General features: G+C 39.6%; 1 protein-coding gene across 1 annotated transcript in view; it reads left to right on the forward strand.

Annotated features, from left to right (window-relative positions):
* Positions 1–13,083, forward strand: part of LOC104528739 (PHD finger protein 20) — a gene marked incomplete at its 3' end in the record, with an annotated part of 31,408 nt that extends 18,325 nt beyond the window's left edge. The window contains exons 9-10 of the mRNA XM_010172832.1: positions 7,329–7,607; positions 12,904–13,083. Coding sequence (XP_010171134.1) covers positions 7,329–7,607; positions 12,904–13,083 — 459 coding nt within the window. The remainder of the gene's footprint in view (positions 1–7,328; positions 7,608–12,903) is intronic.
* Positions 13,084–13,524: the final 441 nt, after the last annotated feature.

Consider the following 13,524-nt stretch of genomic DNA (forward strand, 5'->3'; position numbering starts at 1 on the left):
GTGGATTTACCCTTTTTGTTTGCAGCTTGCAGCTAAACACAGCCTACTCTAACACCACCCCCCCTCCCCGCCACCTTGCCAAGGGAGTAGGGGAAAGAATTGGAAAGAAAAGGGTAAGGAAACTCACGGGTTGAGATAAAAACTATTTACTAATTAAAATAAAATGATAATGATAACAACAGTGATAACAGACTATACAAATGAGTGATACACAGTGAAATTTCTTACCACCTGCTGACCAATGCCCAGGCTGTGCCAGCCAGTGATCCCGGAGCCGAGACAGTCCTGAAACCAAAAACCCCAGAAGAGCGAGAGCCCGAGCGATCCCCGAGCTTTCCAGTCACCCCTGGTTAATGTGCTGACATGGCGGGATATGATCTGGAATATCTCACTGGCACATGCAAATGCCAGTTTGGGGTTTGCTATTCACTGCGCTTCTCCCTCCCAGTCCTAGTGCAGCTGTGAAGCAGCCAAACACCGTGGCCTTGGGCTCCAGCAGCAACTCAAACATTAGTACTTGATCAGCATTCTTCTTATAACAAGTTCTGCTGAAATGAAAACACAGCTCTTCTAACTACTGAAAAAAAATTAACTCTATCCTAGCAAAACCGGAACAACTTGCATCATACGTGTTGGGGTGAGATGCTGTGTTTTGTAAGGGGGAAAGTAGAGGAGTTTTTATCAAAAAAAAAAGTAGGGTAGTATTTCTCAATTCTGCTTCTGCAGCATTTGAGGAGCGTAATTTTGGCAGCAGGTAGATGAGTCATGACAGCAGTCTAATGCTGGTGTGCAGCTGAGCCATTGGGAGTTCAAGAAACTGTGATCCCTTGGTGTATCTTTTGCCTTTATTACCACTTCCCTCTGACTTCCTAATGTATATATTGCTGAGCATTTGTAGTTTGGACTTAAACTGGGGAGAATTCCAGCTGAATGTGGAATTCACACTGGTGTGATGTGTGTGGGACATGGACTTCTCCTCAGCTTGCTTTGTTGGATACAAGAGGTAAATCTGTGGGAACACGACTAGCTTCACTTACCCACCCAGAGCCTCTGGTACAGCTTGTGCACTGTTGTCACTGTCAGTATTTGGGTGAGCTGAAGTGAAGTGAATTCAGGAGTATGCACTCATACTGACTTCTTAACAGTGCAGCTGAAAATCCATGCTTGAGTGTGGATTTTGTTTCCTTTAATTAAAGCCATCTCATTTAACATGCCAGACATGCACCTGGGTGGATGTCCAGATGTGGCCAGTGGGTGTTTTTATCTGAGAAAACTCTTTAAGGGTGGGGAATGAGAACTGTCACCTGCAATCCAAGTACAAAAATCTACATTTCCATACTTAACTAACATTAAAAATGTTACTGACGCGTGGTTTGTTGATACAAGAGTTTTCAAATCCATAGATCCTATGATGGATAAATCTTCCATGGTCAGAAGTGGATTTATGTTTTCCTGAACATGCCTCTGTTGTACCCGTGGGATGGTGCCCGTGTGCTCGCGGGGTTGTGCCTGAGGGGGAACAGCAAGGCTCAGGATTTCACCTGGCAGTGGCCTGTGTGCAGCAGTGTGATGGGGCCCCTTGGTGTGGGATCTGAAAATGCCTCAGAAAATCGCCACTGGCTTCCTGTTCTTGGGGGGGGCTTGTGAGAGAGTCTGAGCCCACTGTCCTAAAAACACGCGGTGCTGGAGGCTGAAAGCTGCGTTAACTTACTGTGTGGGTAATTACCAAAGGAACAGATAGACACCTCTCCAAATGCTAATCACTGTGGTGAGCAGTTATGGTCTCAGACTGCTGTGTGCTTTGAAGAGATTGGGAGTTTGGAAAGGGGAAAAGTGTTTGTCAGAGTAGGTGTCGAAAAAAGGTGTATTTCTTCCATACAAGGTTCCCACAAAATAAAGCATGGAAGTTAAGGTCAGAGAGAATTTCTCATACTTAGAATAAGTGCAACATTGTAATCCAGTACTAACTTTTTTATTTGTCTGTAGGCTTTAATTCTAATCACTTGATAGGAATTTGTTCTCTTCCTGTAGGAAAATACTACAAAACTCAATAAAATTAATAACCTTAATTTTCTTCAGTGTGTTGTTTTGGCATGAGTGAGCGATGCACCCTGGTAGTATTAATTCTATCCTGTATGATGTATAGGAAGAACATGATTTTCATTGAATATCAGGCATTTTTAAGGACAAAAACTCTTTTTAAAGAGTGTTTTCCCGGTGACTGCTTGGTAGCTTATTCAGATTTATAGTGTTTGCAGATGTTTGTAACAGCAAATATAATTTGGAGTGTATATATGCTTGTTACGTTTTAAAACATGTATGTCTAATGTGTTCTGAAAAGGCAGTATAGCATTGCCTATGGAAACTTTATTTCCTTTTTAAAAACTTTCAGCTAAATTCTGATTAATTGCATGTGCTAAGGGATAAAAATCCTATTCTGCTGGTTTTTGGCCCCTCTAATGTTTAGGGACCAGAATTGGTGATTAGGATTTAGCTAAATCAACTTGTCTTCCAAAAAAATGGGTGACAGTGTTGGCAAACTCTTGCAGCCAGTTAAAGCTCTGTTTCATATATGTGAAAACAGGCTTAGAAGCACTCTACAGCTGTTCATGTGGCTTTGCTCTTACAAACTAATTTGACCTTGAAGGTGACCTGCCTCTGCTTTGATCTGCTGTCATGTTTGAAGTGGTATTTCTCAGAACTCTTTAAGATTGCTTTTTTATTTGCGTAGACATGCATCAGGGATTCCATTTGCTTTATACTTACCACGTTTTTCTAATTCTGTCACTTTTAGCTTTGGGTTTCAGTTAAGGAGAAGCATGATATATTTGCATCCAGTCTGAGAGAGCAGCTGTGTATCCTGCAGCTTCCCTAGGCAGGCTTTGATTCCTTCAAGGTAGTGTAAAAGTTGTCCTGTTAAGCCTAACAATGTAGTACATAAAGAAGTCCATCCTGCATTGCTCACTTAAAGTTTCTTACAGCTGCACACCAGGATCTGGACGCAGTGTTTCAGTTACACCTCAAAGTGCAGGTAAAGCCTTTACATCGACCCAGCTGGTAGCCCCCTCTGAAGGTATGTTGAGGTTTGCACACTAGTGCACTGCACACTTACAAGCTTCTTGTGCAGTATAGACCTGCCTGATTTTATTGTTGCAAATTTAGTTCCAGCAGAGGGAGAAAATGCTGAGTGAAGGTTCAGATGAAATACTATCTTGAGTGGTTCTTGCAATGGCAAGTAATGTTTTGGGCTCAAAAAAAAAAAAATCACAACTTTGTGAACGTGGAGTGGTCTGTGGTTATTGATGCTGTAGTATTACATCAGGCATCTACTTCTATGTAGTGTGGATTGTGGACACACTGGAAATGCTTGGATGCTGTCTGAAGTAGTTTGAGAAGAGCAATTAGGCAAGGTGTTCTTTGTTTTGCAACTGAGATCTTGAAAGACAGAGGTTTTTGAAAATGAAGGAAGAAACATAGTTTGGGTGCTGAACTGATGAACAGGAACACTTCTGGTGAGCTCAAGAAACACGACACAGGATTTCAGAAGAATTAAGACCACAGAAATAGGTAATTAATGAGGAAGCTAGCCTAATGGTGTGAAGTGATCCAAAGCACAGTGTAAAAAGCATCAGCTGGGGTAAGTCAAAGGCTGTATTTAAAACATGGACTGTTAGGAGAACAGATGTATTCCCAAGCAAGTACCAGCTAAAATGGTTCTAAGAACTTCGAAGCAGCCTCCGCTGAACCAGTAACATGAGGCCTCACAGGTCAGCTTCATATTTGTGTGAATAGATGGAAATGTGAGAGGTGAGGTTTTGTCATTGCTATCCAGAATCACCTGTGCAGTTACCCCCGGGATATATAAAATTGATGTCTGTAGTTCAAGAAGGTAATGGTAGCAAACAAAATAATCTTGAAAATAATACAGATGGAAGTACTGGAGAATGTAAGTTCTAGAGAGAATCACTGTGTTTATTTCACAGCAGGTGAAGGAATAATTTGATCTTAGTTTAATGTTTCTATGGAGACCAGGAAATAGAGACTAAAGGTCTCATCAGTTTACAGGCGAAGAAGATCTAACAGATTTAACAGTGTGTAAAGATCTAATGGCTGGAAACTGCAGCAAGGCCAGCTTTATTTGGGGGAAAATGTTAAGTGTTACGTGCACTGTCAGCTTTCTGGGGTAGCTTACCAGTATCTTGCAGAAGATGCCTCAGGATGTCAGACCTTCAGTCAAGATACTGTCCTGCTGCCAAACATTCCTGTCCCAGCAGGAGTCGATTCAAACAAAGAATTGGGGGATGTGTTTGTGTCTGGGAGAATCTCTTGTGGACTGACAAGCTTCACATGGTGATATTTAACCGTAAACTTACTGCTGACTACGGTCTGAGCTTGAACTTTGGATAATGCAGCACAGTGAGAAGCGAGAGAGGTTGCTGACTTGAATGCTGAAGGGATGTTTTTTTCCTCTATAGTGAAAGTTAGAGACACTGTTGTTTGACCTTGGGTCTCTGTGCTTTATATTGTAATGGCTAATTGAATGTCAAGGGAGGAGTTTAAATTTTGGTTATAAACATGAAAGGAATAGCATGTAGTAGGTCTATCATTATCTTTCCTCTGTACTCAGAGAAAACACTTACCAAGTTCCCCTGAAAAGGCAAGTACCTGAAAATCTGGAGCTAATAAAGGAAAAACTTTCTCTCCATGGAAACCAGTTTTAGTACTACACATTGTAAGCAAAAATTGTATCTTTGTGTAAGGAGGGAAGTTCCTCCCTCTGGATGTAGGTGTAATGAGCTGACGTCAGAGCATTTGGCTGGGAGCACAGAGGCTTTCCTGGGCGGTGGAGATGGGCATCAGGGGATTCTGTTGTTTTCCTTGGAAAGAAGGAAGGTGCCCCCAAATGTGGTGGTGATGGTAATAATTTAAACTTTGTTTCAAACTGTTTGGGATTGTCTGTGTTTTTATTACTCTGAATAGATTCCTTTTGTATGTTGCACTAAGTTTTTGTCTTCTTTCTTTCCCCTTGCCCTGTGTCTTTGTTACCTCTGTTTCCAAACTTCAGCTAACATGATCCTGTGCTCCTCTTCTAACTTGTAGCTGATCAGTTAGAAGCCATTCACTGTATCTTCTCAGGAATTTGTCTATCTCCATGGAGGGCAAGTGCTCTGAGCTTGGATACAGGGCCTCATCATGACAGTTGTGTGATGGTATAATAGTTTCCCTTGTCGTCTTTGTAATATTTTTTGGCTAAATCTTCACACCCCAATACCTGCTTCTGCTCTAGTTAAGTTTTCCCATCTTCATGTTATTAAATAGAACAAGTTCTCTGTCATTGTCCCAAATTCTGGTTTTTAGCTTTATATTCAAGAGAGCCTTTCTGTAGTTGCTTTCACTAAGCCCACAGGCCATTTCACTGAATGTTCTTAAAGGTTTTTTTTATCCTTTATGAACGCAGCTGTTGATGGTGTACAGTATATTTCCATTTCGGTATTGGTGAACTTTGTCATTCTGCAAGTGTGATCCAACTGTCTGGCTTTGTTGCAATTTTATTACCATAATTGCTTGAAGCAGCATCCCTGTCAGGATCTTCTTAATATGGCTATGCCAAAATGTCTTTCTCCTGATCATTATCTTTGTGAAACACTGAAAAGCAGTGTCGTCATTTTTACTGTTTTCTTCTCAAAATTAACTGAATATTCTCTCTTGTAATGAGTCTGATGCGCCTATGACAGGAATTCCCTGTGCATCAGCCTCCAGAATACTGTTACTTGTTTTTTCTCTGTGAATGACTTCAGGTTTTGTTTCTTTGTCATAACACAGTAGCTAAAAGCTGAGTATGCTTCACATACAGCTATCTAGGATGCTTTCCTTCACTGTGACATAACCTTTAAGTGTGCAGCTCACTAACACTCACCTTTCCTGCTGCTACATGCTAAAAATTTCTAACAAGCTGTCCTGTGTTCTTACACCAAGACAGTGTTGACACTACCTTTAACACTCTCATCCTCTGTGTTCCTCCATATGTGCGCTTGTAGAAAGACTTATTCTTTCTGCACGTATTGTTCTTTGTTAGTATTTCTGGGTCCTTTTGTGTTCCCTGTTTTCAGCTACTTCTAATAAAACGTCTTCATTTTCACCCGTATGCAGCCTGCCTTCAGTTTTGTATCACCGTTGCTAGCTCTGGGTCTTAGCTTTCAATGCTTCTTTCTTAATCCTCAAAGTTTGAAAATACTTTTAAATATGGAAATTTTGGTACTGTCAAATATAAAAGCTGTATTTGGAAGCTGTTTTGTAAAATGACACTTCCTTTGCATTGTCCTCTAGTTGGTGAGGGATTTTTGGATGCTGTGTGCATATTGGTGATGGATAATTGCCTGGATCTCTTTATATCTGTGTGTTTCTGAATTTCTACCTCTTGTCTGTTGTGTTGGGTGGAGATACTGGTGACAACAATGTGATTTACTCTTAGTTCAAAATATTTCTTTTATGTATTTCTTAGCAAAAAGATAAATTAAAATTTTTCTGAAAAGATAGAAGAAGAAATAGGAATTTACCAAGTTGAGGTGTAGCCCTGGGTTGCACAGCAGTGCTCTCTAAAACAAATGCCTTAAAATGTTCTTCCATTCGAGTTTGAAGACTTCCCTTGCTTTTTTTGAGAAACAAATGAACTGTAGCTCATAGGGGACACTTTTTTTAGTAGATGCAAGCAATTTTGCTTTTCCTTAGTTTCATTCTTTCATTGCTGCTTGAAAATTGAAATGAACTTCAATTTTACTTACTGTAGTTCTGCTTCCATTTTTCTTTGAAGTAACCAGACTTTGGTGGTAGGACAAGGCATCCAGAAAGCAGATACCAAAATAGTTCTAAGCAAAGAAGCAGAACTGTCTTCCTTGGAAGATGCTTTCACCAAAGATGTGAACAGTTAAGAACAATTAAATGAATACTTGATCAGAAAATAAACTTCAGTGCTCTGACTAGAATACACAATCTATGTGTAATTCAATCTTGTATCTATAGTAGCACTATGTACAGTGTTATTAGCCATTGGGCAAGGAACTCGTGGAAGGAAAATGTCGTTTTCTGACTCATTCATAAAAACACTAGTGCCACGGCAACCAAATTTAAGACCATAATGAGGCAGTTTTCCCTTAAAAGTTATTGATCTTTAAGGCAGATGCAGCATTAAGATCTTATTTTTAGCATTTCATAGTTTACATGTTTGAATGTATGCTCATTTCTTACCTTTTTTCGTTGTTTTAAGTTTAGGAAACCATTTGGTAAATATAGCAAATGCATGGGGGAATTTATCTGTTTTGTTCTTACAGTAACAAAACCATGTAGGAGAGCAGATTTTCTTGCATCAAAAAAAGCTGCAACTGTTGATCAAGATCACAAGTTTAGATGCAAGTTCTTGGACTGTTCAAAATCCTTCCGCAAAGCCAAGTTATTGCATTATCACATGAAATACTTTCATGGAGTGGAGAAGGCTGCAGAGTCACAGCAGAATCCTGTAAAAAGAAATATTCAAACCAGAGCTTCTTTGGCTTCTGAAAAAGCTAATCAAGAAAGGTCAAAAAGAGGACGGACCGCAGCTGGTTCATTGTGTAAGTATGTTGCTGATCTCTTCCTTTTCTTTAAACAGCAGCAAGCAGGGAAGAGCAGAAACCGATTTTCTTCCTGGCCAAGGGAGTCTCTTTAGGGCTCCATCTTACATATGTCTTTGTGGAGAGGAAACATAATATGTGTAAAAAGTATGTTTTGGAGAAGATAAAACTGAAGAAATTCCCTCATATGGAAATACAGATGATGTTCTGTAATGAACTGACTATGCAGCTTTTCTTATTCCTTTGTGACAACTCACTTGACTATTAAACCTCTGTTCCCTTTTGAGAGCTACAGTTCACTGCTGAGTTTCTGATTTATTTTTTTTCTTTTCTTCTCCCTCCACCCTGCCTTGACAATTATCTAAATAGTATTGTTCAAAGATTTTTGTCCTTTTCTGTATTAAGGAAACTTTAACTCTGGTTCTCTCCTGTTTCTTACTTGGTCTTTACATTTCATGGTCTTCTTTCAAGAGTATACCTAGCTAGAAATCCAGAACCGGTTTCTGCAATATTTACAGTTCTGGACCTGTGGGGAAAAAAGCCTTAATATGTAACAAATGTAATTGCTACAGCTGTACTTGAAAAAGATCCTCACACAACTGATGGGTAGTGGAAGGGGATAAAAACTTAATGATTAGGAAAAACTTCAGTTCTTTAGTTACAGCTGCTTTGCAGCCTTCAGAATCATGTTAACTTCGGCTTCATCTCATTTTCTGAAACACTTTCTTCTTCTTATCTTGCATAACATCAGAGCAGCAGTCTGGGTGTAGCTGTGAACTGCAGTCATGGTGTTGATAACCTGTCCAAACTTTGTTCTTGTGGACTGACTTCTCTTTGTACTGCAGGTCCATAAAAATTGTCATCTCTTTTGTCTTCTAGTTGAATCTGTTTTATAAAATCCATCTTTCTTTGCTGAATTCCCCGGTGTTTTGTCTTTGCATTTGAGCTTTCATTAATATTCTGTTTAATTAAGAATTTCCAAGTCTTGCAAGTTGCTCACTGAGCTATGCCCCACTACAGACTCTGTCTAGCCTCACTGTGCTTCCTGTCTGCTTTTCTTAATGTGTCCAGCAAACATTTTTTCATTTGAGGTGCTCCTGCCTGTTCTAACAAGATATGCATAACTACATGTAGTAGCAGTATGTTAGAACTTCTATACCCCAAATACTTCTGTAACTTTAAATAATGCAAAGGCATAAGATTTGGTAGAGGAAGATTTTTCTTTAAATGCATTAGGAGATGCCAAGTTGTGTGTATGATGCTTTGCATGCAGCTTAAATGAAACCAAAATGCTGCCTTGAGAAACACAACTGAGACAAGTGCTTTATGAAGAATAGCTGCTAACAACTGTACAGCGATCAGAACAGGCTTCCTGCCCGTCATGTGCCTTTCCATAAACTGACTTCTGTTCTGCTTTTCGTAACTGCATAATTATTTTGGTTTGAGAAGTTGCTTTCCTGTGGTTGTCTTGAGTGAGCTGACTAGTGACTCAAGATGTTGACCCTTTCATTTATCCTTTCCCCCAAGTGTACACTGTTGGTTTGATGTCATCATCTTGGCTGCACTGGCAGGTAATTCTTTATGCTGTTGTGTTGTAACCATCTTCGCTTATTATAAGCCCCCACCCCTTTCATTCCCCATTTGTGGATGAATACTTTTAACCTGAATCCCTGCAAATAGCCCCTGGGTTGTGCAGAGAGCTGCTGAACAGATTGTCAAGGTGGAAGGCAGACCATAAAGTTTTCAAGTCACTTCCACTGTCAAAGCCTGCTGTTGTGGAGCTACAGTAAGGTTTCTCTTGATGAAGAAAGTAATTTCATTTTGTATCAGTTAATCTTATGTTTGATACTAAATGCCATTTTGTTTTTAACTTAATGTGTTCTTAATTCTCCTAAATTTTGCTGTTGGGGTACCACACATTTTAAAGTAGAGTTAATGGGGTTTATGAACTCATACCGTTGCATTTTGTGTTCTGTTCTCCTGGCTTTTTGCAAGCATCTCTTCTGTTCTTAGTGGCATGTATAGGAAGACAGCCCGCTAAGCAAGACTTTCTCCATGTCTGCTGAAAAAATCTTATGTTGCCTTTTCATAAGGCTTTTCAGGATGTGCTGCTTAGTGAGAGCGAAGGCTTTTGAATACACAGTTCAGTGTGGTACATGGTGAGTTTACTTCTGATCTTTATAATCCTTTTATACACAAAACCCCTCCAATTCAAAGTGAATATATTTAAACCATTTTACCTTTTGGTAAATATCCTTTTCTTATACTTCAGGTGCAGGTGTCTTCATGGGACCTGCATAGACAGCTTTTGGGAATGCATAGGAGTCTCCTATGCCTGTTCTAATATAGAGTCTTTCTGAGCATAGTCCCACTGTTCACTGCAGACTCACAGTCGTCTTGTGGCCTGGTGGTCTCAGCACTTGCAGAGACAGGTGACTTGCAGGAGAAGTTGGTTAGAGCACTAACAAAAGTTGAAGGTGTTGTCCATGTAAGCGTGCTGTATTGTGTGCTCTGCGTTGGCCTTTCTTGAAACTACAGATGAGGAGTTCTGTGGTTGGGAGGAGGCAGAGGAGCAGGAAACCTTCTGGAGAGGGAAGGTTGGCTCAGGTAGTCAGGAGGATGAAGGTACGTGGCACACTCCGCAGGAGTCTGAGCTTGGGGAATGTGCCCATTTTAAAGGCATGTACCTAAATGCAAGTTCTTGGTTGTGGTTGTTGCAGTAAGTAATTGCTCTTTGTACTTTTGGGGGTAATTTTATAAATTGATCTGTCTGAATTATACCTAAAAATGTTGTATTGAGAGGAAAGTGCCAAAGGCTTACAAGTTTGAGTCTTAATGGCACAAGTTTTAACGCTTACTTTCCCAAAAGTTTAGGATAACTTTCCATTTTTTAATCTCATCTTCTCAAATTTAGTCTCAACTCCTAAAATATATTTCAGAGTGCTCTGAGATTTCATAGACTCTAAACTTTTCTATCAATGGAACAAAAGGTGTTTCAAAGCCTAACATACTTGTTGATAACTTTTTTTTGTCAGTTATTGGCAACTGGTGTGTGATACAGTGCCCTTCAGCTCCCCCAGGACAGTGTTACTGGTGGCTTAAAAATCTTACAGAAATGTATTAACCTTTCTGTGTCATAAAAGACAGAACATATTCTTGGAAAAAATCTCCTTAAACTACAGTCTCGCAAAGCTAAAAAAACTAATGGATGCAAAATATGATTTTGTTCCACCAAGAATCTGCGTGCACAGATCTCAGCCCGCAGGAAGCCCAGACGCCTCATGCTCTTTGAAGGACTGGTGGGATCAAGGTGGCCATGGGTTCTTCAAATATTAATTCATGAAACTGAGTTGAGCTGTTGAGAGAGAGAGAGGAAGTTAGGAGGCCTAAATGAAGGTTGTCTGGTTTGTAGCTTTTTCTGTTCTAATTTCGGTGTTTCCCGAGATGATATTCTGTAAATATCTTTGGAACTTAATGGTAGACAATCAGAAGGCTCAACAAAGACTTGTTTACAGGACTTATCACCCTGTACTGCTACAAACAGTTTGCACTTCAGAAAGTTTGTTAGGACACTTGTGTTCCCCAACGGGTTATGAAGTACCTTAATCTTTACTTTTCAGCTACTGTGTACCATGGACAGTTTTATCTGTCTGAACTGATGATGTTCAACCCACTAACCGTGGAAGTCCTCACGTGAGCATATTCTGTTAGCAGGAAGTCCTTCAAAAATAGACCTGTATTTTGCAAAAACAAACAAACAAAACCCTCTTTATACTTACTCCTCCAAGAGAAGTTAGTCGAGTTGAAAATGGAAAGCCATACACATACTGCAGTGTCTTACCAAGGAGTATCTTCTGGTTTTGGTAATTCTTCATGGACCTTCTACAGTCTTGCAGCTCTTCACCCAGAGAAAGGCAACAGTGAGTTAAAAGGTACCTTTATGAAACAGCCTTGTGTGGAAATTTAGGATTTGGTCTAAATTCTGTCTTCTGTTGTGGGTGCTCTAAAGCACTAGGGCAGATGATTAGAAGGTGACCATTTGGTTACAGAAATAGTTACAAACTACTCCTTTTTTTTTTTTTTTCTTTCAAGTTCTAATGCAACTTCAGGGTGAGAGGAGCAGGGAAGAAGTCATCCGATGGCCTTCGTATTTCTGGATCTTGGAGTTTATTTTGCCTGAAGAGATGTGCTTGATTCTGAAGCTCTGTAATGACATGCTTTAATGTGCCTTGTTACAGCTTTGACTTGAGATGTTGCTCAGGATCAAGTCCTTGATCCCATTGCTTGTCCCGAGTTTGTTATCTTGGACTCTTCTCTTTTCAGTCACTTCCAGGTGCTACTCACAATTATTTAGTTAGAGGTGTCCAAGTGAAAATCCAGCTGGCATGTAGGTCTTAATTCAAGAAGGAAGTTGCCTTTCATATCCACTGAACTTTTGAGATTTATGATGATAGAATTGGATGTTCTTGATGAAAATCAGCAAGCTGTCACCTTGGCTATTGGGTCTCCTTGACCAAGATACTTGATGTCATACTCCAAAATGGCAGTGCACTTGTCCCGTTTAGTCTGGCTGTCCTACATACCATGCAGCCTTAGCTTTTCTCAGCTTCACACTCTTTTTTCCATTCCAGGAGTCTTTCAGTAGGAGTTGCTAGCAGTAGTTAGGAAGATGAGCTATTTGACTTGACTTAAATAGCAAATGGAATCTCAGGTGATGCCATGTCTGTATCTCATTATTTTTGTGAGTTTTAGGTAGCGATCCTGAATTCTTGCATCTCACTCTCAGTTGAAACACTGTTGTTTCAGTAGTATGTGTTTAAAAACTGTCCTTCCTTAGATGTGCAGAGCTTCTCTATGCTGCTTCCATATGCCTCATTACAAAGCACGCTTTGAGAACAGGCTGTGGTTCATCTGAGTAGATCAGTGGGGCCCCTTTTTTCTTAAAGATACTACTAATAAAAGTTACCTGACCCATATCTCTGCCAAACTGAACTGTTTCTCTGTCCCTCTTTCTCCAAAGCTGCAGTATTTATGAAGGACTAGAGCTTTGGGGAATGCATTTGTATCCACAGTTTCTTTCTGGAAAACAAACAAAAAAACAACAAAAGCATTACAGGTTTTAACCTTTAAAGCAGCTTCTGTTTAAAAGCTTTTCTGTGGTCCAGTTGCTGGAATTGTGAGTTGAGCAGTGTGTGTGATGAGAAACGCTCCACATGGACGACCAGAGCTGCTGCTGAAATAGACTTGCATTTTGAAAGTATTTAAAGCTTGGAATTCGTCTTTATTTTCTTTATAGATGCTCCTCTACACATAACCCTCAGGAGTACCCCATATAGAGATGAAAAAATAGAAAAGAGAAGAACTTCAACTCCTGTAAGTGCATTAAATAGTCACCGACATTCTGTTAGAGAACAAACCAAGAACCACGTAGCGAGCTTGCTGCGGAAGCCTCAAGAAAAAGAAAGAGTTGAAAATGGTATGCCTTTTTGGTTTAACGTGAAAAAGTGAAACTTGGAAAGTCTTGGAAAAGTTTTAGGTGCTGTAAAGAACTGATAATATTGACAGAATGTATTCTGTATACCTTCTTCTAGAGAGTTTAATTTTTTGAATGTACAGCATAAAATCTAAACTGTTTTTTCACTTTGGATTTTTTCAAATGAAGAATCAATATAGGGAATTTTACAGGTTTTTGTGCTGTACACATCGGGGTTTAATCTTCCCAGTCAGTGTGTAATATTTTTAAGATTAAAAAATACTGAAGTATTTAAGGGCATGAAAAGGTTCTTACTTATTTTTTGCTTGTTTGATACATGTGTGTTAATTCTGTTAAACTCTTGGTTGTCCAAAGCATTACATATTTTAAGTAATCCTGAACCTGTTGAGATAACTAAACTTCATAAAGTTAAAAAAAAAAGGG

This window comes from Antrostomus carolinensis, unplaced genomic scaffold (assembly GCF_000700745.2).
Source record: "Antrostomus carolinensis isolate BGI_N321 unplaced genomic scaffold, ASM70074v2 scaffold35827, whole genome shotgun sequence".
Classification (NCBI taxonomy): domain Eukaryota; kingdom Metazoa; phylum Chordata; class Aves; order Caprimulgiformes; family Caprimulgidae; genus Antrostomus; species Antrostomus carolinensis.